General features: G+C 37.8%; 1 protein-coding gene across 3 annotated transcripts in view; it reads left to right on the forward strand.

Moving 5' to 3' along the window:
• Nucleotides 1-1,461: 1,461 nt before the first annotated feature.
• LOC101008453 (uncharacterized protein C3orf67 homolog) overlaps nucleotides 1,462-26,016 on the forward strand; it is a 175,360-nt gene continuing 150,805 nt past the window's right edge. For all 3 annotated transcript variants that reach the window (XR_004182147.1, XM_031663224.1, XM_031663225.1), the window contains exons 1-4: nucleotides 1,462-1,896; nucleotides 4,235-4,324; nucleotides 5,144-5,237; nucleotides 11,805-11,877. Coding sequence is in view for 2 of the 3 variants with exons in the window: in XM_031663224.1 (XP_031519084.1) it covers nucleotides 1,876-1,896; nucleotides 4,235-4,324; nucleotides 5,144-5,237; nucleotides 11,805-11,877 (278 nt within the window). In the remaining variant the exon portion in view is untranslated. The remainder of the gene's footprint in view (nucleotides 1,897-4,234; nucleotides 4,325-5,143; nucleotides 5,238-11,804; nucleotides 11,878-26,016) is intronic.

Here is a 26,016-nt window from a genome sequence, read left to right on the forward strand (position 1 = left end):
TACTCCATTTGAGGTAATGTTACAGCAGCCACAGGAAACTAATATGCCCGCCCAATGTTGCTCCTTGTGATTGAATTCCTGATATTTATCACAAGTTGTAATTATTTGCTATTTTATTTATCATCTGTCTCACTCCCCTATGTAAGCTCCATGAAAGTAGGGCCATTCACTGCACACCCAGTCTCTTAGCATAGTATTTGAAATATCTCATGTTCCTAGAAACTATCTGTTAAAAGAATCAGCGGAGAAATGTCCCCCATAGGTAAGTCTTGTAAGACAGAGACCATGTCTATTGATCATAATTGTCAAAGCCTCCAGCACAGAAACTTAAAAGAAACTGCTGTTGAACTAAGTTTGCTGGTCTAGAAATCAAGAAGTCTGGATTCTAGACACCATACCGCAATGTATAAACGTGCCATGGCCCCCACCTCTATTTCCTTTCCATCTATTATTTGGCTTAGAATGTTCAAGAAGGTTTGTTCCTTATGGTAAGGAGCAGGTCCGAATAGCATTCATTTTCGTATCCCTTACATAATCCATAATAGTTGGCATATGATAGGACAATAAATGTTTGAGGTTTTTGGGTGAAGTGGAATGATACTGGGCTTTAGACTCAAACATAAATGAAACTCAACATTGCATCCTTGAGTAAATTCCTAATCAACTCTGAATCTCAATCTTCTCAAATGAAAAGAGACTAACCCTTACCTCACAGAATTGTGAACCTGTGAGCCACTCAGTCTATAGCAGGGACTTTATGAGTGGTACCTGATTAGCATTAACCTATGCCATTGACCTAACTCAACCATGAGTACAGCATCAGACAAGAATTCCTAACTGGTGCCATATGACTTTGGCCAAGCCATTTAACCTTTCTGAGCCACAGCTCCTTAGCCAAAAATTGGCAATAGTACCTTCCATGTAAAAAGTGGCTCTGATCTAGAAACTAAATAAAGTAACTTAACAGTTACATTTAAGCGAGTGCTAGTCTCAATAAGTTATTATTTTCAACAAAAAAATCTCGGCTTCCTAGGGTCTTCTGAAACAATGAAAGCGTCCAGCAGACCCTCTTACTGCCTCAACGAACCCAAATGTTGGAACCCTCTAATCAAAGGCCGAGTGAGGGTTCCATGAGTCCATGACTGTATCCCTCAGGAACCTACCAGTTATCAGTGTTTACCAAGAGGAGAGACCAAGCCGACAGGTACTCCAGAAGAGTGCAGTACCTGGCATAGCCCTAATCCACGCTGAGTTTAGGCTTCTTAGCCGGCAGAGGTCATGACCTAAGGAGAGTGCAGCTCACCGTTTGGATCGCCCGCCATTTCTCTAGGCGTCCTGCGGTTGCCTGGGCAACGCTACGTCACCGCGTATCCAGTGCCCGTCGACGAGAAGCCTAGAGAGCGCAACGCGCAGGCGCCCAGTGGGAACCAATGGGCGCGGCCGGAACGCTGGTGGCGCTCGGTGCTGCCCTTTCGCGGTCAGATTCTGGGGTGGGGCGGCAGCGGGAGCGCGCCCGCCTTTCTTGGGCCGGCGGGCGGTTGTCTGTGGCTCCGCAACTGGGCGCCCCGTCACGTAGGTTACACACACAAGCACTCCCCAGGGACGACCCGGAGTCGGTCCAGGCAGCTGCGCCCTCCCCAGACCTGGGCACCCCGGAGGCTGGAGCCGCAATGGTGCGGGTCGAGGGCCGGAGATGGAGCTGACCAGGGGCCAGAGGGTCTGAGAAGAGCCTGCCCAAGTCGGGGCCAAGCACGAAGCCCTTCCCCACCCGTCGGGCTCCTGGGTTCCCGCCGGCCGATTTCCAGCCGTCAGGGTCACGCCACTCGCTGGAAACCCTGAACTCTGTGCCCCCCAAGCCCTGGGCCCCCTGCGGGAATGTTCAAAAATGAGTACCAGGTAACCCGAAACGGTTCTCCAACTTGTCTATACCTTTCTCCTCTTAGGTGAAGTAGGCCGTGATCGGGGTGAGGATACAGTGCACCCTCTATCCCCATAATGCGGTCTTTTTCAGGGGTAAGACAGAATTAGTGTGTGAATGCTATTGACCCAGAGAGAAAGGAAAAGTACCAATGTCTAGGCGTATGATTTGGCTTTTGTTCACTCTCCAACTCAGTGTTTCTTAAGGTATATGAATTAATTGTCTGTGATTCTACTTAAAATGCAGATCTTAGGCCCCACAGAAACCTGTGAATCAGAATCTTGAGGGCAGGGCCCAGAAATCTTACGTTTTAACAAGCGCCTTGGAGACTCAGTATTCCTGCAACATTGGCATCTCAGAAGCGATTTAGAAGAGTGAATGAGTGAACGCATGCATTGTTACATCAAGAAGGAAAGCACTTTGGCTATGTGCTGTTTTATTTTTCCAGAACTGGGAGTCAGTGAATCTCAGACCTTGGAGTACGTCAGAATTTCTTAGGGTACCTTTAAACATGCAGATTTCCGGACCCTCATCCCAGATCTGGTGAATCCGAATCTGTAGATGGGGGTCACTTGATTTACATTTTTAACTACTTCCCCCAAGTGATTCCTATGCAGGGGGTCCAAGGATCGCACTTGGAGAAACCCTGCTTCTGGGTTGCCCTCAGTCACTTTGAATACCCTGGAGTGTCTCGGTGACCTGCTTTCCTCACCTCACTGAACACCTCCCTTCCTGCTCTCCTGTCCTCGCCTCTGCAAGAGGTTACACTCCTTGTTTACAGTCTGCTTACCATGCTAGTCCTGCTGTTCTGATGAACGTTTCTGGCTGTATCGAATCAGTTCTCCACCCGTCTCCACCTCTATTGCTTCTGCCTTTTCATTCACCCAACACTACCTGCCTCCTTATGAGTGCTCTCGGAGTAGTCTGCAGTTCTCTCTCTTCTGTCCCATTCGTTATCACTAACTGGGCCACTTTTAGAGAGTTTGTCTCACTTCTTATAGGTAAAGTATATGATCAAAAAGGCATATGCCCACTACAGGAAACTTGGAGAACATGGGAAAGCAAAAAGCAGCAGGGACAGTTTGCTGTCTCACCAAGTATGAGGACTTTTTTCTTTTAAAACAACTAGCTGTCTCAAATTTAAAATTCATGGTGAAGAATGACCTGCCCTCACAAGCTATAGTAATTCTATCCCATATACAGTTTGCACATAATACCGCCTAAGGAAGAAGACATTAAATGTCTTACCTTCAAGTGATTGTGTGTTAAAACTCAGAGGCAAAAATATCTTTATATTACTGAGAAAAATTAAAAGCTGGAAATTCTGTACAGAAATTAGACTTGCTCATGTATTGTTTATAATTCAAACCGTATTTAGTCCTCATATCAGATTCTCATTTTTTTGCGATAAATTCTTCCTCAGAGATAATTATTTAATTTCCCTTTCTTAAATAATTAAAGCTTATGGACCTCAGTAATATACTCAGTGTGCTTACATAAGTGTGTCCTTCCATGTTCTCATGTTTACAATGGGGAACCAGTAGGCTGTCTGTAGAAACGATATTTGATTTCTCTTGTACAGATTTTCTAGATCTGCACATTAATTTGTATTACATATATAAAAATATCTTGTAGAAATGTTCAAAATAGGACTTCCCAAATGCCTCCCAGACCTTTTTATTGACCAGTACTAAACTATTTAATTTCCCTCCCCATTTTTTGAATAATCTCTGATGGTGCTGTTGAGTCCCTGCTGGGAGCTCAATATTGTGCTGGAGGTTTGATGTTTAGTATCTTATGTACTCCAACAACCCATTTTACAGATGGAGAATCAAGAAGTTAAATAACTCCAAGGTCAGATAGTTAAAAAGCCAGTGTTGGAGCCCCAGTCAGTATGATTAGAAAACTTGTATTCAGAGATAACTACCTGAATGTATTGGCCTGATTCAAGAATTGGATTTAAACCCTTTAGTGTGGGTTGCAAAACATAAAATGTTTTGCAAGAATGATCTGTATGTGTCAAGTAAACGAGTCCCCCACTGAGATGCTGTAGGGTTTCTATGGCACAATTTATTTAATGTTTGTCATGTTTTAAAAATAGATTCTTTAAACCATTAATCCAAGGTGGCCCAAATCAGAATGGTTGTGGTTTAGATACAATCAACGTATAAAGTAGGAGTAATAACAGGGATAATGTTTCATCCCAGATCAGCTTAACTGACAGATGCCGGCAACACTGGTTATAGACTCTGTGATGGATAATACTTCCTCATTAGCCTTGTCTTTTACTTTAAATATTTTGTTTTCATTTTTTAGGGAGGTGCATTTGTTGAAATTTTCAGTGCTCAAGGAAAAAATCCTGGAGCAAAATGGAAGATCCTTGGCAGTCCATCTGTGATTTGGAAAGTAAGTGTTAGAAATTAGAGCCACGTAAATCAGGGGAAGAAATGTGAGTGAAGGTTATAGAAGAAAGAGCTTGATCAAATTTCAGAACTGTTTTTCCTGTTCTTTCACTCCAAAACCCTTTCATGACATTGTTGGCTGCAGCTGTCCTCGACACCACTCTTCAGTTGTCTAAGACTTTGGCACACAGGTCATAACCGTTCTCTGTACTCCATGCCTTGCTATATATAATTTTAGATGACTTCAATATCTGTAAGAAAAATCTCTCCAAGTCCTGGGCTTCTCAGTTTCTTGATTTCTTCATCTTTAACAACCCCTTCCACTCTACTTCAGCATTCATCCCTACTGTCTTACCCTGGTCCTTATCACCACAAACTGTAGGACCTCTGATGTTACTAAGTGAGGCATTAAAATATCCCTTTCTGCCCCCAATCTTTATTCTTAAGGTCCTTGCTCAACTTATTTGGGACCTTTAGGCCATTGACTGTTCCACTTTTCCTGTGTTTTGTTTTATTTTGTTTAATTAATTAATTAATTAATTAATTTTCTTTGTCTTCCTTTTCTCTCCAGCCCAGAATCCATCATCCATAATTTCAGTCACTTTCCAGTCCAGACCTTGAATGCCCTTGCTCTTTGTCCTTTCACCATGCTTCTGTATTCTAGTTCCCAGGAAGTCTCAGAATAAAAGTACTAAGGCCTGAGCCTGCTTTTAAGTTTTTGGTTATGGGATTTTTTTTCCCCTGTAGATCTGAAGTTTCAATTTTATAGTAGAAGCCAACTAAAATATCCTGTGATAACTACTGTTTTCATTTTGTTCTATAGGAGTTTGATAAAGAAGTTAAAAGTTTTGTGTTTGTCCTGGAAGGCAGCAGCCAAACAAACAAAATTCAATTACCAAAGGAGAATAAGCAAATCCGTAAGTAATATTTTTAATATTGAAACTTAACATTTTGTACGCAAAATTATGCTTTTATGTCTCATAAACAGGCACATTAGTATGACTTCTACTGACATCTGTTTATGTAAGGTGATACAATTTTTTTTTTTTAATTTAGAGGGCAATTGTATGCTAGGCCTTTTAAAAAATATATTCTACCTCACCATCTTCTAGAAATCTAGTAGTATCTTAAAGAAGATTTAGAAGAGTACTTGGCAGCCATTAATTATGATGATAATAGCATTTATTGAGCACTTACTGTATGCCAGGAGCTTTGTAAACATTTAATACTTATGAACTCTTTTCATCCTCATAAAAGGTCTTTTACAAATTAACAAACTGAGCTTGGTTCCTCATCAGGGCTAAACGGAAATAAAATCAGGATTCCTAAATTACAAGAAATTAATTTGTGAGAAAAAATGTATCAGAAATAAGATATAAAGCATAATTTGGTGACATGTCAACTCATATGCTTATTACCTTTTAATATTAATCATAATTAAAATATATGTATGAATATGTGATTTAACAAAAACCCAAAGAACCTATTTCAATTCTTATTTACTTCAGAAATCAAGATCAGCATTTCAAAGCAGAAGAGACCCTGAGAGATAACCCAGATTTATCAGAAGCCCAGTTATGAACAGAGATAGGGTTACAATTCAGGGCTCTGCCACTAAATTAGACCTGAGTAAACTGATTGATTTAAGAAATATGATTTATCAGAACGATTAACTAGAGTTTTCATCAACTATGTCCTATTTTTAAATATAAATTTCAGGTGATTTAGCAAATATAAATAGTTGTTTTTTACTTTCATCATTTACTTATTCCTTCTTTCATTCATTAGAACACTTATCAAATACCTACCATGCATGAAGCTCTATAAAAAGACCTGTTGTTGATACCTGATTTAATTCAGTTTTCTAAACTTATATAGGTTCTGTGCTTTATGTACCATTTCAAGCTACTACATGCATATTTTAGATTTCCAAGACATAAACTAGCCATATAAGTTATAGGTGAAAGATGATTTATTTTAAAGTGGTTTGCCACTGTTTCTTTCTAAACTAAGAAAGAGACTGGAAAAAAAAAGAAGAGATAACCATCATTAAAAATAATTTTTAATTTACTGCCACTTAAAGATTATGCTTTCCTAATAGTTTCTGCATGTGTGTGTGTGTGTGTGTGTGTTTCTGTCTGTAATAGTAGGTTTTTGCATTTCCATATATATTTATACTTATAAATGAGGTGAACTAAGATGATCCAGGGAAACCTGTCTGACACTGTAGTTTCATCTTCTTACAAGAGGCACAGGACATCTTTTTAAGGGTATTGGTTTTGTAAGACAGATAGATACATTTGACTTTCAAGAACATGACTTTGTTCTAAGCCAATTGTTCCTTTGTTTTTTTCTTAACTTATAAAGCCCACCTGTATTTGCATTTAGTGTCCTCCATATCAATGCACATGGTTACCTTATTAATAAAAATCAATCACTTTTAGTAACCTTTCTCACTTGATTCTGAGAAAGATTCCTCCTGTACTAAAGGCTGAATGATTAAATACAAGCTCTGCTTTTCCATTTTTATCTGAAGTTTTTTTAAGAAACAAACCAAGTTTAATGTGTCATAATTACTTTTTTAAATGGAAAGATGATGGTTTTAATTGTAAAAAAAAGAAGAATCTTTTAATGTATTTCTTGTACAATGCCTTATAATTAAAAGTTAATCTGACTTTTCTATATCACATGTAGCACTGTAACGAATGAAACAGTTTATATAGTCTGCCCTGCACTAATGCCTTTAAGGTTAATTATTTGGAATTTTTGATAAAAGAAATTTATAGCTATTTTTACTTGTGTAAAACGACCTTCTATGTGAAGTTTGTATGGTTAAATTTAAATTAAATGACATGCCTTGAATAGATAATTGGCTTTTAATTAACATTTCTAAATTTAATTACCATTATGTATTCCTATTTTAAGAGTAAACATCCACTTTATTTATGCAAACTTGACATTAGGTACCCTATTTGTGTTTCCGACTGCATTAGGTACTACTTAGAAAGTTTAGTAATGAAATTAAGTATGTTTAACTTTTCATTTTAAAAAATAAGATTTCTGATTTAACTTGTATTTGAGGATCTCAAACACATAAAATAAAGGAAATTGTAATATTACTTATCAGACTGTGCACTTCTCTAGGGCAGGGATCTTCCTGAATCATCTTCTTTGTACCCTTAACTTAGTGCCTGGTCCATGGTTGGCGTTCAATAAGTGTGTTAAATTTGCTGTACTATGAAGCTATGACAATTTGGGTCATAATTTTTCATTGTAACCAGCTGGCCTTGATAATGAGGCTTGAATAAACCTTTCACCAGCTAAATAAATAAATCCCTGCTGCTCTTCACTCTGGAACACATTATATAGAGTTGCCCATATGAGAAGCAGCTCTGTCACACATAAACATATGTCATTTGGAGGTCTTCTTCAGAGCTTTCTGTTGGAGGCTCGTGTTTGAAACCATTGTTTTCTCTGCCTGTGGCATCTAAATCAAATGATGTGTCTCGGGGGAGTAGCATCCCTGAAGCCTGGCGTTGTTCTGCATTTCAGGTGCTCTGGAGGATGAGGTCACCTTTATGAGGTTTCCCCAGGCCTCCTCGGGCCCCCACTTTAGTATCATTTTTATCTTGTCATGACTTCCTCTGTTTAAAACCCCTCAATGGTTTTGACCTGCCTCTATTTTCCTGAATCCAGTGGACAGTTCTCAGCCCTCATCTTACTTCACGTATTAGCAGCATTTGAGAAAGTTGACACCTCCTTCTTATACTTTCCTCACTCAGACCCAAGATGTCCGTACTCCTAGTTTTCTTCCCATTTCACTGTTCTTCTTTCTTAGCCTCCTTTTGTGGTTCTTCCTCTTTCCCCCACTTGAATTAATGTTGCAGCATCCCTGGACTCAGTCCTTGGCACTGTATCTACACTTACTCCCTTGGTTATCAACTTCCAGCTCATGGACTTAAATGCCATCTCTGTCTTACTCTAGCTTACATTTACAGCTCAGACTTCTCTCCTAAACTCTAGTCTTCTTGAATATCATCTTACTTACTTGACATTTCTACACTTGGACAGCTGAAATATAATACGTCCAAAGCCTAACTTCTGGTCTTTACTCCTCAAAATTCCTCCTCCTGCAGGCTGCCCCATTTCTTCTGTTAGCAACTTATCTTTTCAGTTGCTTAGAAAAAATCTTTTAAATCAGCTTTGATATTTCTTTCTCTTCATTCAGTCTATCTGGAAGGTCTTGTTGGCCCTATGTTTAAAATAGGTTGAGAGTCTGATCACTTGGTACCTCCAGTGCTACTGGTCAAAGCCACCATTATCTCATGCTTGGATTATTGTAGTAACCTAATTGGTCTCCCTGTTTCTGACTTGGCCTCTCTATTACAGTCTGGTGTCAAATTAGCAGCCAGAGTAATACTTTTAAATTGTAAGAAACATACAAGTAATGTTACTCCTCCACTAAAAATGTCCTATCTCTCTCAGATTAAAACCCAAAAACCTGTAGGACTCTGCAATATCTGCTGCCCTTCTTAATTCTGACCTATTTCCTATTACTCCTTTTCTTGTTTATGCTGTTGCAACCATACAGGTCCCATTGCTGTTTTGAAACATAGTCCAGTGCACTATCACCTTGGCACCCATGCACAGACTGTACCCTCTACCTAGAGCATTTTTCCCCAAGAATAGACATTCAGTAAATCTTTGTTGAATAAATGAATGAATGTACGAATGGTTTACCGTTGATTTTAGGATGACTTATATTCTTCACATGGTCTTTAAGACCCCACATAATTGAGTTCCTCTCTACTTTGCCAGACCCATCTCCCACTGCATTTCCTCTTCTGTCTCTCCTACCAGCCCATTAAGCCCTTTTTAGTTTTATCCAACCTACTCCATCCTTTTCCGTAATAGGATGGAGTACTCCCTCTGCCAGCAACAGTTGTTCCTCTCTCTTACACCCATCTCGCTTGCCCAGTCAATTCCTGTGTATTCATCCCAGCTGAGTTTCAATGCTTGTCCTTCAAGAAAATCTTCACTAATCATCCTCTTCCCCTGCAAGGAACCAGAGTTATATGCTTTCATAGCACCCTGACCTTCTTCATGGAGCTAGAATATAAATTCCAAAAGGGCAGAGACCATGTATGTCTCATCTACTGCAAAAACTTCAGCATTGAGTCTTGTATGTAGTAGGTGCTCAGTAATCTTTGTTGTATGATAGACCTAATTTAATCCATATAAATAATCCTATGAGTTGTAAATCTGAACTATTAACCCAGTTTTACAGATGAAAAGTAAAAGGGCCCACACAGGTTTTCTAATTTGCTCAAGGGATATGGAATAGGCCATAATGAACGGATAACTGATTCCTGTTTTGTTTGTTGAAGTGGGAGAAAAAAATAGGTAGTTTGTTTCTGACACACAACAGATTATAAAACTGTAAAAAGCTGCATATTTCAGGAAGAAACTAAATTTTTATGAATTTTATGTTCTTGATGGACATTTTTGACTAACAGAATTTCCACATTCAACAATACTTAGAGTGATTTTAAATGTAATGTAGACATGAATAGTCAGTTTAAATATACTAAGCCACTGCAAAATAAATGTTACTATAGAATTTATTTAGCATCTGACACACAGGATCAGTCTGTGTCAAATGTTATTAAAGTACTTTTTTTTTGTCAGATCATCACCATATGGTATCGGCATATTTCTTTTAATCTTAGAAGTGAAGCCTTTTGGAAACTAGGGCTTCTATATGTGAGAAAGTTGAATTACAAAGCTTTCTTTTTTTGAGTGTAGAACTCTTTTATATCTAAAAATGCTCATATAAAAATGCCCTATATGTGTAACTCTTTGTGTTTGAAGAGAACAGTGCTGATTCAGTGAGATTTGTGACATAAATTAGGGACCTCTTTTAAAGACTGATTTCACTTATCCTGCTGTTCTCTCAGCTCTATTTACAGAGGCCATTGTGCAATGGAAAAATACTGTGGGGCCAATCAATGCAAGATGCAAGAGAGATTGATTGAGGATGGTTTATTTAAGTTGGCCTCATTTTGGTATCTCACTTTGCTTTTGTAGACCAGAGCTCTGGTGGCCTCACTGGCTTTTCACATAAATATGGTAAAATCAGATTTCTAGAGAATTTTCTAGGGTCAAAGCCTGTGATCTCTTATTTCTGCTACATTTCTTACACTACCGAGGGCCCTCTGGAACATACTAAGCAGAAGCTTAGTACTTTTAAGTAAAAGTTATCCCTGTATGTTTGATGAAAATGTTATGCATATTTTATCAAATATATCTATTGTTTAGAAAGTAAATTTGGGATAAAACGTAGGAACTGTGTAAGTTGTTCAGGAAGGTTGCAAAATGGAAATCATAAACCAGAAGTTCTTTATATAGACTATCCAAAAATGTGTTGTTACTTTAAAATCCCTTAATTCGTTAAGCCTACTACGTTGGAATAACATAACATAGCATGAGTTTTAGACCAGTTGCCTTTTTTTGTTTTTAATCCATGTATTGGTCTGTACTATTGGCTTTGTAGGAGAGGTTCACAGATAAATCAAGACATCTCCATTTTCTACCCAAAGTCCCATAGCAGGAAAATATATTTGTAAGTTGCATGTTTTAGGAAGTGTCATACTAAAAACATCTGTTAAGAGCACCATAATTGAGAGATCAAGCAAAAGTTCAAAACCTAAGAGGAAAGGCATTAAGTGAACAGGTCTGGAGAGGTAATATAAAATCAGTTGATTTTTTAAAGCAGTTGTAGAATTCAGCTGTCAAAAGTACTATAGGGACTGGTTTCTCTGCAAACATTTTTAATCCAGATGAAGCTAGTAATAGGGAATAAAAGCTAGCAGTTCTCAGTGAACATTAAATTAATTAAATATATGTTAATTAACAAAAGGTATAAATGAAAATATGTTCCTCTATTCATCTCATTGTGGACACATTTAAAACCATATGAATTAGCTATGGCTCATCAAACCTTCAGTTGTAGTTGTCATAATTAGAATTGTTTTTCTTGATCTATTGTTTTTTATTAAGTTGTTTAGTACAGTTAAAACTGCCAGTGAATAAAAATAATTGCGACATGCTTTTATGGCTGCCTTGAAGGGAATTTATAGTTCAATTTTATATGTCTCTGTTGAATGCAGTTCTATGTGTACATTCTCTTCCAACCTAATAAAAATAATAAATAAAAACTTATTATTTTAAAAATTTTAATAAAGATTTCACCAAGGCCACAGATGGGACTTTAAAAGACAACATTTGTTGTGAGTTTGATTTTATTTTCATCAATTTTTTTACTTTCTTAATGAGGTTGTAACTCATAGGTAGTGCTATTGCAGTTCTGTGTATTACTGAAATGCTAAAAGCTTCAACTTGTTGATGGTGTGTGAATGTATTTGTTTATATGCACATATAAATGCTTTGAACATTTGAATGTATATTTTCCCCTCTCATTCTAGTTGGATTGATCCAGAGGTTTCTTGTACTTCAGATTTACGTACCCCTGGGACAAGACTTCTCCACTGAATTGCTGTAAGATACACAGAACTTCTTTGAATGTTTTATGTGTGTTAGACATTTGATCAATTGAAGCAGTACCAACAATCATTAATTGCAAGTGGCAGTTTTTGCATTAAAGAGCAGTGACTTATATCAAGTCAGCATCAAGTAATTAAACTAATTTAATCATATTTCTTAGATATCATTATAGTCTGGCATTTCCCTAGGAAAAGAAAGCAAATTTCATCTGTTTAAGAAAATATCAAAGGATTATTATTTTGACAATAAATGACCTATAACTTGAAGAAATATATAATCCAAAAGTTTGAGATTTTTGGATTCTATATTTGAATGAAGTTTGAATGAAGGGTGAATGAAGGGTGATGTTATGTTTTATACTGTCTGCTATTCAAAACTATGGTTGGTCTAAAATTGATTGAAATATCTTATTTTAATAATCCTTACTTTGTCTAGAAGTATTAGTCCTTCCTGTTTACATATAGACAGCTAGCAATATATTTGTTTTAAATGGAGATTGTTTAGCAAAAATGAAAATATACAACCTTTACTCAGTTGAGCTATCTATTGTGTGAGATGTTATTGAGAATGAAAATAACATTTAGTACACTTGCATAGAATTGAGTATTATTTAAGATTTTATTAATAAATTTATATATTTTAAATAAACCATTATGTTTAAGGTATGCTATTTTCTCATTTTTCTTTGTAATTAATAGCTGTCCAAGGTCTGAGCTTAGGTTTTTATTTTCCATGCCAGAATAAATGATTTTTCTTATTAAGGAAGATGATTCTATACAGCTTTTACTAAGTAAAAGATGATTTTTTTTTCAGCAAAGCAATCAAACACACAATATTTGTTAATCAAGTTCACCATCTTATATGGGATGTGTTAATGGCACCCCAAAACAATTACAACATGAAAGATCACTATCATAGGTCACCCTAACAAATAAATAACACTGAAACAGTTTGAAATATTGCAGGAATTACAAAAATGTGATCTACAGACACAAAGTGACCACGTGCTGTTGTAAAAATGGCACTGATAGATTGCTTGACACAGGGTTGCTACAAACCTTCAACTTGTAACAAACATAATATCTGCAAAGTGCAATAAAGCAAAACTCAGTAAAACAAGGTATGCCTGTAGCTATGTAAGACATCTTTCCATTCTGGTCTAGGTAGTTCTGCATCACTCTTTTGGATGTTACACAGTGTCAATCCATTGACCAAGCTGATCTATTTTCACACGTCATGTTTTCCACACTTATATTTCTTCACATTCTTCTTTTTGCTTGGAAAAGATTCTTTTTATTATTATTATTATTATTATACTTTAAGTTCTAGTATATATGTGCAGAATGTGCAGGTTTGTTACATAGGTATACATGTGCCATGGTGGTTTGCTGCACCCGTCAACCCATCATCTACATTATTATTAGCATTTCTCCTAATGCTATCCCTCCCCTAGCCCCCCAGCCCCTGATTGGCCCTGGTGTATGATGTTCCCCTCCCTGTGTCCATGTTTTCTCATTCTTCACCTCTCACTTACGAGTGAGAATATGTGGTGTTTGGTTTCTGTTCCTATGTTAGTTTGCTGAGAGTGATGGTTTCCAGCTGCATCCATGTCCCTACAAAGGACACGAACTCATCCTTTTTTATGGCTGCATAGTATTCCATGGTATATATGTGCCACATTTTCTTAATCCAGTCTGTCACTGATGGACATTTGGGTTGATTCCAAGTCTTTGCTATTGTGAACAGTCCCGCAATAAACATATGTGTGCATGTATCTTTATAGTGGAATGATTTATAATCCTTTGGGTATATACCCAGTAATGGAATTGCTGGGTCAAATGGTATTTCTGGTTCTAGATTCCTGAGGAATCGCCACATTATCTTCCCAGTGGTTTTATTTAGACTCTCACCAACAGGGTAAAAGCGTTCCTATTTCTCCACATCCTCTCCAGCATCTGTTTCCTGACTTTTTAATGATTGCCATTCTAACTGGCGTGAGATGATATATCATTGTGGTTTTGATTTGCATTTTTCTCATGACCAGTGATGATGAGCTTTTTTTCACATATTTGTTGGCCACATAAATGTCTTCTTTTGAGAAGTATCTGTTCATATCCTTTGCCCAGTTTTTGATGGAGTTGGTTTTTTTTTTATTGTAAATTGGTTTAAGTTCCTGGTAGATTCTGGATATTAGCCCTTTGTCAGATGGATAGATTGCAAAAATTTTCTCCCATTCTGTAGGTTGCCTGTTCACTCTGATGATAATTTGTTTTGCTGTGCAGAAGCTTTTTAGTTTAATTAGATCCCGTTTGTCAATTTCGGCTTTTGTTGCCATTGCTTTTGGTGTTTTAGTCATGAAGTCTTTACCCATGCCTATGTCCTGAATGGTATTGCCTAGGTTTTCTTCTAGGGTTTGTATGGTTTTAGGTTTTATGTTTAAGTCTTTAATCCATCTTGAGTTAATTTTTGTATAAGGTGTAAGGAAGGGGTCCAGTTTCAGTATTCTGCATGTGGCTATACAGTTTTCCCAGCATCATTTATTAAATAAGGAATCCTTTCCCCATTGCTTGTTTTCGTCAGGTTTGTCAAAGATCAGCTGGTTGTGGATGTGTAGCATTATTTCTGAGACCTCTGTTCTGTTCCATTGGTCTATATATCTGTTTTGGTACCAGCACATGCTGTTTTGGTTACTGTAGCCTTGTGGTATAGTTAGAAGTTAGATAGCATGATGCCGCCAGCTTTATTCTTTTTGCTTAGGATTGTCTTGGCTATATGGGCTCTTTTTTGGTTCCACATGAAATTTAAAATAGTTTTTTCCAATTCTATGAAGAAAGTCATTGGTAGCTTGATGGGGATGACACTGAATCTATAAATTACCTTGGGCAGTATGGCCATTTTCACAATATTGATTCTTCCTATCCATGAGAATGGAATGTTTTTCCATTTGTTTGTGTCCTCTCTTATTTCCTTGAGCAATGGTTTGTAGTTCTCCTTGAAGAGGTCCTTCACTTCCCTTGTAAGCTGTATTCCTAGGTATTTTGTTCTCTTTGTAGCTGTTATGAATGGGAGTTCACTCATGATTTGGCTCTCTGTTTGTCTGTTACTGGTGTATAGGAGTGCTTATGATTTTTGCACATTGATTTTGTATCCTGAGACTTTGTTGAAGTTGGTTATCAGCTTAAGTTTTTGGACTGAGACAATGGGGTTTTCTAAATATGCAATCATGTCATCTGCAAGCAGAGACAATTTTACTTCCTCTCTCCGTATTTGAATACCCTTTATTTCTTTCTCTTGCCTGATTGCTGTGGCCAGAACTACCAATACTGTGTTGAGTAAGAGTGATGAGAGGGCGTCCTTGTCTTGTGCCAGTTTTCAAAGGGAATGATTCCAGTTTTTGGCCATTCGGTATTATATTGGCTATGGGTTTGTCATAAATAGCTCTTGTTATTTTGAGATACATTCCACCAATACCTAGTTTATTGAGAGCTTTTAGCATGAAGGGGTGTTGAATTGTATCGAAGGCCTTTTCTGCATCTGTTGAGATCATGAGGTGTTTGTCATTGGTTCTATTTATGTGATGGATTGTGTTGATTGATTTGCCTCTGTTGAACCAGCCTTGCATCCCAGGGATGAAGCCGACTTGATTGCGGTGGATAAGCTTTTTGCATCAATGTTCATCAGGGATATTGGCCTGAAGTTTTCTTTTTTTGTTTTGTCTCTGTGAGATTTTGGTATCAGGCTGATGCTGGCCTCATAAAATGAGTTAGGGAGGAGTCCCTTTTTTTCTATTGTTTGAAATAGTTTCAGAAGAACTCATACCAGCTCCTCTTTATACCTCTGGTAGAATTTGACTGTGAATCTGTCTGGTCCTGGGCTTTCTTTGGTTGGTAGGGTATTAATTACTTCCTCCATTTCAGGACTTGTTATTAGTCTACGCAGGGATTCAACTTCTTCCTGGTTTAGTCTTGGAAGGTTGTATGTGTCCAGGAATTTATTCATTTCTTCTAGATTTTCTAGTTTTTTGGGTTTTTTTTTTTTTTTTTTTGCATAGAGGTGTTTATAGTATTCTCTGATGGTAGTTTGTATTTCTGTGGGATCAGTGGTGAAATCCCCTTTATCATTTTTTATTGTGTTTGTTTGATTCTTCTGTCTTTTCTTCTTTATTAGTCTGGCTAGTGATCTGTCTATTTTGTTAATCTTCAAAAAACTAGCTCCTGGAGTCATTGATATTTTGAAGGGTTCTTCATCTCTCTATCTCCTTCAGTTCTGCTCTGATCTTAGTTATTTCTTGCCTTCTGCTAGCTTTTGAATTTGTTTGCTCACGCTTCTCTAGTTCTTTTAATTGTGATCTTAGGGTGTCAATTTTAGATCTTTCCCACTTTCTGATGTGGGCATTTAGTGCTGTAAATTTAATTCTAAACACTGCTTTAGCTGTGTTTCAGAGATTCTGGTGTGTTGTGTCTTTGTTCTCATTGGTTTCAAAGAACTTATTTATTTCTGCGTTGATTTTGTTATTTACCCAGTAGTTATTCAAGAGCAGGTTGTTCAGTTTCCATGTAGTTGTGTGGTTTTGAGTGAGTTTCTTAATCCTGAATTCTAATTTGATTGCACTGTGGTCTGAGAGACTGTGTTATGATTTCCATTCTTTTGCATTTGCTGAGGAATGTTTTACTTCCTATTATATGGTCAATTTTAGAATAAGTGCAGTGTGGTGCTGAGAAGAATGTATATTCTGTTGATTTGGAGTGGAGAGTTCTGTAGATGTCTATTAGGTCAGCTTGGACCAGAGTTGAGTTCAAGTCCTAAATATCCTTGTTAATTTTCTGTCTCATTGATCTGTCTAATATTGACAGTAGGGTGTTAAAGTCTCCCACTATTATTGTGTGGAGTCTAAGTCTCTTTGTTGGTCTCTAAGAACTTGCTTTATGAATCTGGGTGCTCCTGTATTAGGTGCATATATATTTAGGATAGTTAGCTCTTCTTGTTGCGTTGATCCCTTCACCATTATGTAATGTCCTTCTTTGTCTTTTTTGATCTTTGATGGTTTAAAGTCTGTTTTATCAGAGACTAGGATTGCAACCCCTGCTTTTTTTTCTTTCCATTTGCTTGGTAAATATTCCTCCATCCCTTTATTTTGAGCCTATGTGTGTCTTTACATGTGAGATGGGTCTGCTGAATACAGCACACTGATGGTTCTTGACTCTTTATCCAATTTGCCAGTCTGTGTCTTAATTGGGGACATTTAGCTTGTTTACAGTTAAGGTTAATATTGTTATGTGTGAATTTGATCCTGTCATTATAATGCTAGCTGGTTATTTTGCTCGTTAGGTGATGCAATTTCTTCATAGTGTCAATGATCTTTATAATTTGGTGCGTTTTTGCAGTGGCTGGTTCCAGTTTTTCCTTTCCATATTTAATGTTTCCTCGAGGAGCTCTTGTAAGGCAGGCCTTGTGGTGGCAACATCTCTTAGCATTTGCTTGTCTGTAGAGAATTTTATTTCTCCTTTGCTTATGAAGCTTAGTTTGACTGGATATGAAATTCTGGGTTGAAAAGTCTTAAGAATGTTAAATATTGGCCCCCATTCTCTTCTGGCTTGTAGAGTTTCTGCAGAGAGATCCATTGTTAGTCTGATGGGCTTCCCTTTGTGGGTAATCTAACCTTTCTCTCTGGCTGCCCTTAACATTTTTTCCTTCATTTCAGCCTTGGAGAATCTGACAATTATGTGTCTTGGAATTGCTCTTCTGGAGGAGTATCTTTGTGGCGTTCTCTGTATTTCCTGAATTTGAATGTTGGCCTGTCTTGCTAGGTTAGGGAAGTTCTCCTGGATAATATCCTGAAGAGTGTTTTCCAACTTGATTCCATTCTCCCCATCACTTTCAGGTGCACCAATCAAACATAGGTTTGGTCTTTTCACATAGTCTCATATTTTTGGAGGCTCTTTTCATTCGTTTTCATTCTTTTTTCTCTAATCTTGTCTTCATACTTAATTTCCTTAAGTTGATCTTCAATCTCTGATATCCTTTCTTTTGCTTGAACGATTTGGCTCTTAATAGTTGTATACAGTTCACGAAGCTCATGTGCTGTGTTTTTCAGCTCCGTCAGGTCATTTATGTTCTTCTGTAAATGGATTATTCTAGTTAGCAATTCCTCTAACCTTTTTTCAAGGTTCTTAGCTTCCTTGCATTGGGTTAGAAACATGCTCCTTTAGCTCGAAGGAATTTGTTATTACCTACCTTCTCAAGCCTACTTCTGTCAATTCGTCAAACTCATTCTCCATCCAGTTTTATTCCCTTGCTGGCAAGGAGTTGTGATCCTTTGGAGGAGAAGAGGCATTCTGGTTTTTGGAATTTTCAGCCTTTTGCGCTTGTTGGTGACCTTCAGATGGGGTTTTTGTGTGGACATCCTTTTTGTTGATGTTGATGCTATTCCTTTCTGTTTGTTAGTTTTTCTTCTAACAGTCAGACCCCTCTGCTGCAGGTCTGCTGGAGTTTGCTGGTGGTCCACTTCAGACCCTGTTTGCCTGGGTATCACCAGTGGAGGCTGCAGAACAGCAAAGATTGCTGCCTGTTCCTTCCTCTGGGAGCTTCATCCCAGAGGGGCACCTGCCAGATGCCAGCTGGAGCTCTCCTGTATGAGCATCTGTTGACCCCTGCTGGGAGGTGTCTCCTAGTCAGGAGGTACAGGAGTCAGGGACCCACTTGAGGAGGCAGTCTGTCCCTTAGCAGAGCTCGAGCACAGTGCTGGGAGAGCCACTGCTCTCATCAGAGCCAGCAGGTAGGAACGTTTAAGTCTGCTGAAGCTGTGCCCACAGCCGTCCCTTCCCCCAGGTGCTCCATCCCAGGAGGATGGGAGTTTTATCTGTAAGTGCCTGACTGGGGCTGCTGCCTTTCTTTTGGAGATGCCCTGCCTGGAGAGGAGGAATCTAGAGAGGCAGTCCGGCTATAGAAGCTTTGCCCAGCGGCAGTCGTCTCTGCCCAGTTCGAATTTCCAGGTGGCTTTGTTTTCACTGTGAGGGGAAACCACCTACTCAAGCCTCACTAATGGTGGACACCCCTTCTCCCACCAAGCTCGAGTGTCCCAGATTGACTTTAGACTGCTGTGCTGGCAGTGAGAATTTCGAGCCAGTGGATCTTAGCTTGCTGGGCTCTATGGGGGTGGGATCCGCTGAGCCAGACCACTTGGCTCCCTGGCTTCAGTCCCCTTTCCCGGGGAGTGAATGGTTGTGTCTCACTGGTGTTCCAGGCGCCACTGGGGTATGAAAAAAACTCTGCAGCTATCTCGGTGTTTGCCCAAATGGCTGCCCAGTTTTGTGCCTGAAACCTAGGGCCCTGGTGGTGTAAGCACCCAAGGAAATCTGGTCTGCAGGTTGCAAAGACCATGAGAAAAGTGTAAAAAATCTGGGCTGGAATGCTTCATTTCTCATGGCACAGTCCCTCACAGCTTCCTTTGGCTAGGGGAAGGAGTTCCCCAAACCCTTGTGCTTCCCAGGTGAGGCGACACCCTACCCTGCTTTGGCTCACCCTCCATGGACTACACCCTTTGTACAACCAGTCTCAATGAGATGAGCCGGGTACCTCAGTTGGAAATGTAGAAGTTACCTGCCTTCTAGGTTGATCTCGCTGGGAGCTGTAGACCGGAGCTGTTCCTATTCAGCCATATTGCCAGCCACCTCATAAAAGATGATTTTATACTACTTTTACTAAGTAAGTTTGGTGCAAACTAAGAAGAAAGAAGAACTTTGTTAATAAAGTGAGAGTAACATAAATTTGAGGTTATTCATTTAGTTTATATGAATTTGGATATTAATGATTTGTTTATATGTTATTAACATATGAATTTTAGCTATCAATATACAATCTTCTTGGGTGATAAAAGATAGATAGAACAATTTATGCCTTTGTTTTATTCAACCTTAAATCTCAGTAGACTTTTTACTAAGATCTTCTTTCATCATCTGCCATGGTCACTAAGTTTCTTTAAAATAGCTCTTAGAGTAACAGGAACAAAGCATTGTTTGATGCACTCACATATCGCTTTCTGGTTCTACAGAAAAGCATTTTCAAGACTCCAAAGGCATGCTAAAGGTAGAGGGGATCACACAAAGCTTTATTTTCAGTGTAGGCAAAAGTGGTTCCTGCCAAATGGAAGAAGGTAAATTATGTTTTATTTTTAAGCTCCTTAACAACCCATAGAATCCCATATAGGCCCACTTATTCTTCTTATCTCCCTATCAGAAGCAGTGGTGAGGGTGCTGGTAGTTGGCCTTTTGATCAAAGTTGTACAAGACACTTGGCTGAACCGTAGAACAGAATCTTTTGCCAATGAGCCCTCTTTTTCTATGCAAAATCAAGCTTCATTTGTGCCCCAAACTCTAGAGCTTATTACTTTAGCCAAGGCAATATACTGTCTTAACTAATTTAAAAAAAAAAAAAAACTTGAAGCTTTAATTATTGAGAAATCAATGAGTATCTTAGGTTTAACTTAGTCCTAGCCAGAGAGCAGTTGATATCTAAGTAAACCTGACGACGTCTTTGTTACCCTATTACTGATGCTCTTGACCTATTTAAGGAAAGGAAAACATTTCGAGGGGTGTTGGGGATGATGACTAGTTTTTAAATTCAGTTGACTATAGAAATAGATTCCCTTGTTTTCATATCTGCATGGAAAAACATTTCGATTTTCCAAATGGTTTCAGTTTTATAGTTTTAACAAAGTAAATGTCTTATGGATTAAAGATCAAAATTATTAAATAACATGGGGAAGACATTCTCTCTCCTGACCTTGGGGATTTGTCAGATTGTGAGAAAATAGTAATACTAACTCTGTATTTGAATTTGTTGCTTATAGACAATCAAAATATAGTGCTGTTTTAGGAAGTAACGACAGAGATCATGTTTTTACAAGGAGGAAAGTGGAATAACAAGTATGGATTGTCTTTCTGTGCATTGCTGCACTGTTTTTTCCCCCCTTAAATGAAAGGGCTTTCTTTCAGCACCCTCAGTGTTTTACTGTGTTTCTGGCAGCGTAGCTCTAGGCTATTTTAAATAATACATTTCTCTAACAAGCTTGGAAAGTCACATAACAGAAAGGTATCTGGCTTCTAAAATTTTTCATTGTCAGAATGGGAGAGGCATTTTGTTTCATAAAGATACGTTTATACATCAAGAAGTCTTCATAAGTGAAGTCTTGCCAGCTGGTTTACAAATTTAGTCATCATTTCCTCAGCATCTCTCTAGGTCTCCCATGCCCGCTGGATGAGTATGCATATGGGATAGTTGGGGCTTGAGAACCAGCAACAGTTCTGCTTGAGGAATTACTCGTTCATTCAGTTGATAGGTAATTGAATTCCTCTTATTGTCAGGCATTGTGTTAGGCATGGGGGATTTGATATACCTCGAATTTGTATACTTCTCCCCACGCTGGCTACTGCCCTCCTAGTCCCAAACCACCATCACATTTGTCTGCCATATTCTTAGAGCTTCCCAGTGAACTTCCAGCTTTTTCTCTTGTCCTCTTTCATTCTTGTCTCCAGACTGCAGTAGAGTGGTCTTTCTAAAAACCAGCTGAAGTTCCCATTGAACTAAGGATAAACTCCCAACTCACAATACTCCTGAGTGTTCTGGTCTCACCTCTCCCTTCTCATCTCATCGCACTCACTCTGCTGGAAGCTCACAGTTTGGCTGCCAGCCTGCTTCTTTCCTTCCTCACGTACCAGGTGAAGTCCCGTGCACAGTGGTTTCTGTTCCCATCTCTTTGCCTGACTAACTCCTCCTCTTCAGCCTCCTCATCTCAGCTTAAGTGTCCCTTCTTCAGAAAGCCCTTTTATGATTTTCCCTCAACTAAATGAGGTTCATCTCTTCTGCCCTTTCTATCACCCCTTTCTTTTTTTTTTTTTTTTTTTTTTTTTTTTGAGACGGAGTCTCGCACTGTCGCCCAGGCTGGAGTGCAGTGGCGCGATCTCGGCTCACTGCAAGCTCCGCCTCCCGGGTTCACGCCATTCTCCTGCCTCAGCCTCCTGAGTAGCTGGGACTACAGGCGCCCACCACCGCGCCCGGCTAATTTTTTGTATTTTTAGTAGAGACGGGGCTTCACTGTGGTCTCGATCTCCTGACCTTGTCTATCACCCCTTTCTTTTCCTTCATTACAACTGTAACAGTTTATAATTATTATATGTTTATTTAATTATCTGTCTTTTTGAGTGGACTTCAAGTTTCATGAAGACATGGAGGCTGTTCTATTCAGCTTGATATCCCAGCACCCAACACAAGGCATGACACATAATAGGCTCTGAAATACGGACATACGGGCAGAAGGATGGGTAGACTAATGAATGAAGGGAGAAGCAGCACCCAGTCTCTGTCCTCAGAGGTTACTCTGTGAATGAAAGATCTATTTAAAAGGAAATTTAAATACATTTTGATGAATGTTATGATGACATAAGAGCAAGACCTGTGGGGAACATATGAAGTGTTAGGGGGAAGTAAGATTATAGGCTGGGAACTGGACAGATCTGTAGGCAAATTCTGCTTTATCTCTGTGGGACTTTGGTCAAATTACTTAACCTGCCTCACCCTATAGGGTGAGAGTAATAATACCTCACAGGTCTGTCATAAGCATTAAATGAGAAAACTAACGTAAAGTAATAATAATGGCTAACATTAAACACTTATGACATATCAGCATTATTCTAAGCACTTTAATTGTTTTAGCTCAATTACTCCTCAGAATTAGCCTGGATGGAAGGCATAATTATTACCTCTGTTTTATTATTTGAGGGAACTGAAACCTAGAAAGGATAAGGAACTTGCCAGCTACTAACTCTTAGAGCCAAAATTCAAACATGTAGTCTAAATCTAGAACCTATGCTCTGTACCCCCTTGCCAGGCTGCCTTACTTGTAAATATTGTTATTTTTCTATTTGACTATACATATATGTGTAAGTAGTAGATATATAGTAAATATTTTATTTGAATTTTAGTATAAGTTGAAAGACCTAAGCCTTTTATGTCTTCTCAAGGGGTTTCTCATACGACAATTTTGTCTGTAGAGTTTCAGGAAGGAAAGGTCTTTCTTTCATGCTGAGATATTTCTATCTTTACCTTTATAAGAGCTAAATGCCTGCGAATTAAAGGAAGGACTTTACTCAAATCTTTATTTTATTTGCATTTTGCATCCCAAAGGTGATGAATTCATTTTAGACTTTTTAAAATGAAAACTAGGAAACAACTTTACCTCTTCTTTATTGATTTCTCTTTTTTTCTTTAAGATCAAAAATTATATTATTCAGGATCATACGCCTGTGGATAAGGTTGTTTCAGATCTTCATGACCTGACCAGCCATTATCTAAGCACATTACATTTTGCATGTGGAACAAAGGGAGTGTTTATTATGCTAACACATAGTATGGTGAGCAGTGAAGTAATGGAATTCTCTCATTTTCAGGGTCGAGGTGTCAACCCACAAAAGACTTCCTTGCTTTTTACAAAAATCATCTTAACTTGCTTATTTCATAATATTAGTGGCAGTTTTCTTTTCCAAAATATTTTAGTGTAACTGTGGCTAACAGTTTCACTTGAAGGTAAAACAACAGGTTTTAAAATTTATTTTATTTTTGGTGCCTTCCAAATTGCATCATCAAGGCACTGGGAGGCCCGTGGCTTCCCTGTGTGGTTTGCTAGGTGTTTCAGAGCCTGGGGGCAGACATCTGGTGCACAGGAGGAACACTATGAACCTGAGCTCTTAGAAAACAACCAACCACATCTTGAAATAGAAATTCATTTTCCTCTATTTGATGCTGCCAATCACACTAAATGATTTGGGGATATTACATTTTTGACAGGAATTGTATTCATTTTCTGAATATTGTTGAGCTGCATTAATTCCTTTTTCTATCCTGATTTTGTCATTATCTCAATGAATTTTGAGAGACATTTTGTACTGTTGTGCCTCTAGTGAATTGACGTTATTTTTCTCATTTTCATGCAGCTCAGTAAGTGCTTTTTCAATAAATGGGTTGAAAACACTGAGACCCTGTGGTGTGCATCATGTGCTGTTTGGAGAGGTTAGAATTCTTAGCCCTTGGGTCGTGGAGAATATTATTGCTGTGTACAAGCTTTCACGTGTTGACCCCTTAGCTGTTTGAAGTATTACTTGCATTTGGAATCTGATAAAAGTTGAAAGCAAAAGTTAAATTCTTTAAAAAAGAAAAAAAAAACCCTAAAAGTGTACCTTGTCCTTAGAAATTTTAACTGATCCTTTGTGATCCTTGCATGGCAATATCCTGAATTTGAAATTGTATCTGAATGGAGTTTAATGATTTTAACGTGGAATTCAATATAGAATTTATGATGCTCATTCCAGAGTTTTTATCTTTTCCTTTTGCTGTGCTTCCTAGTTGTGTGGCTTTGGACTCAGCACTTTAATCTGGTGTTTCCATTTCCTCACAGTAAATGGTAATGTGAACTCTTTTATTTTAATGGCCGGAGTTAATTGAAGACATTGGTCTTTTTCTAAGAATTTTAGGGAGTTTAGGTCCATGTAGACCTCAAAGTTTCCTCTTTCATTTCTATAATATGGAAAATTGGACATCCTTCCAAACAAAGCTTTAGCCTCAAGCTAATTTAATGAAAGTTACTCTTACGTTACTTTTTCCGTACTGCTACTAGTGAGCTAGACAAAGAGGTCAGAAAATAAATCTAATAGAAGTTTCAGAGTCTTCTACCCTATTGAATTTTGCTCCTACCTTTCCTTCTTCAGTGACATTGGAGACAGTAGGCTCCTTTGAAACTTTAAACTAAGTAAAGTGAATATGGCCTCACAGCTGCAGACCTGATCTTTTCATATGTCATCGGTCTTCTTCAGCCTCTTTAAAGCCACTGGAGTTGAGAGAATACCTAAATTTGATATCTTTAGGTCACAATGACATTAGTGAGAGCTTTTGAGATTGTATCCATTTAACTACGCACAACTCTTTCTGTGGAAAATTTGCTTTCTTATCTTTTTGGTCATTCAGTGCCTTCCTTTAAAGAAAATAGTGATTGCTTTGTAGCATTTTAAGTTATTTGTAAAAGAGATATTAACCAAATGCAAAGAATTATTATGTTATCCAGTGAAATATTTTATGTCACCAAGGGAATACATCTCTAAACTATGCATTGAGAACTAGACAACAATGGCCAGTAGTAGCTCTTTTTTAAACTAGAAGTATTGTACACTAAAGTGGCAATAACATTTCATTAATATTTTGAACACATCTCATGGCTAATTTCAATTTCTATTTTTTCTTCTTAAAATCATCAGTATTTAAATCTCATTATTTTAATTATGTCAAATTAAATGTACTTGCATAATCAGTATATTTTGTTACATGCATTAGTAAAGAGAGCACTTTAAGATACTTTGCATTCTGACTTTCTTAATATATTAAATTTGCATGCCTTAAAATAGGTTTTATGTGGAAGTTTTTGATAACATATGTGGTAAGTATATAAATCAGATGCGTATCCTTTATCTATTAAACATATGTTTATGAAAAGTTTTTTTTTCCTGTTTCTTAGTTTGGTTCATTTTGCTTCTCTAAATTATTTTTACAATACTCTTTAAACAAACTAGATGCATGTTCAAAGCTAAAAGAAAAGAAAAGAAAAAATGCACATATACAAATATTTGGAAGTGTTTTTACTATGTAAAACAAAATAATAAAAGGCCATACATTTGTTAAGCCACTGTGCAGTTAAATGTTTGCCATATCAATTTTCAGGGCACAAGTCAGGGTCCTGTGATGGGTCAGATTATAGACTTGGGAGTTACTGGCTCTACCACTTATTAGCATGGTGACCTGGGGTAAATTCCTGAACATCTTTGTATGTCAAAGCCTCATCTGTACAATGGGGGTGATATTTATATGTGTTTTTTGGGTAGTTAAGAGGGTTAAATTCAATAATGCCAAATTCTAAGTGCACAGTATATTTTAATTTATAATTTTTATATTCTTTCAATATAGATAAGAGTACATTGCTATTTAATTTTTAAATTGTTCTTCTGAAACATTTTGAGACAAACTGGGCATGTCTGCTTTCCTTGTGAAATTTTCATGCTACTTGTCCCTAAAGACAGATGGAAAAGCAGCTTT

The sequence above is a fragment of the Papio anubis genome, chromosome 2, assembly GCF_008728515.1.
Source record: "Papio anubis isolate 15944 chromosome 2, Panubis1.0, whole genome shotgun sequence".
Classification (NCBI taxonomy): Eukaryota; Metazoa; Chordata; class Mammalia; order Primates; family Cercopithecidae; genus Papio; species Papio anubis.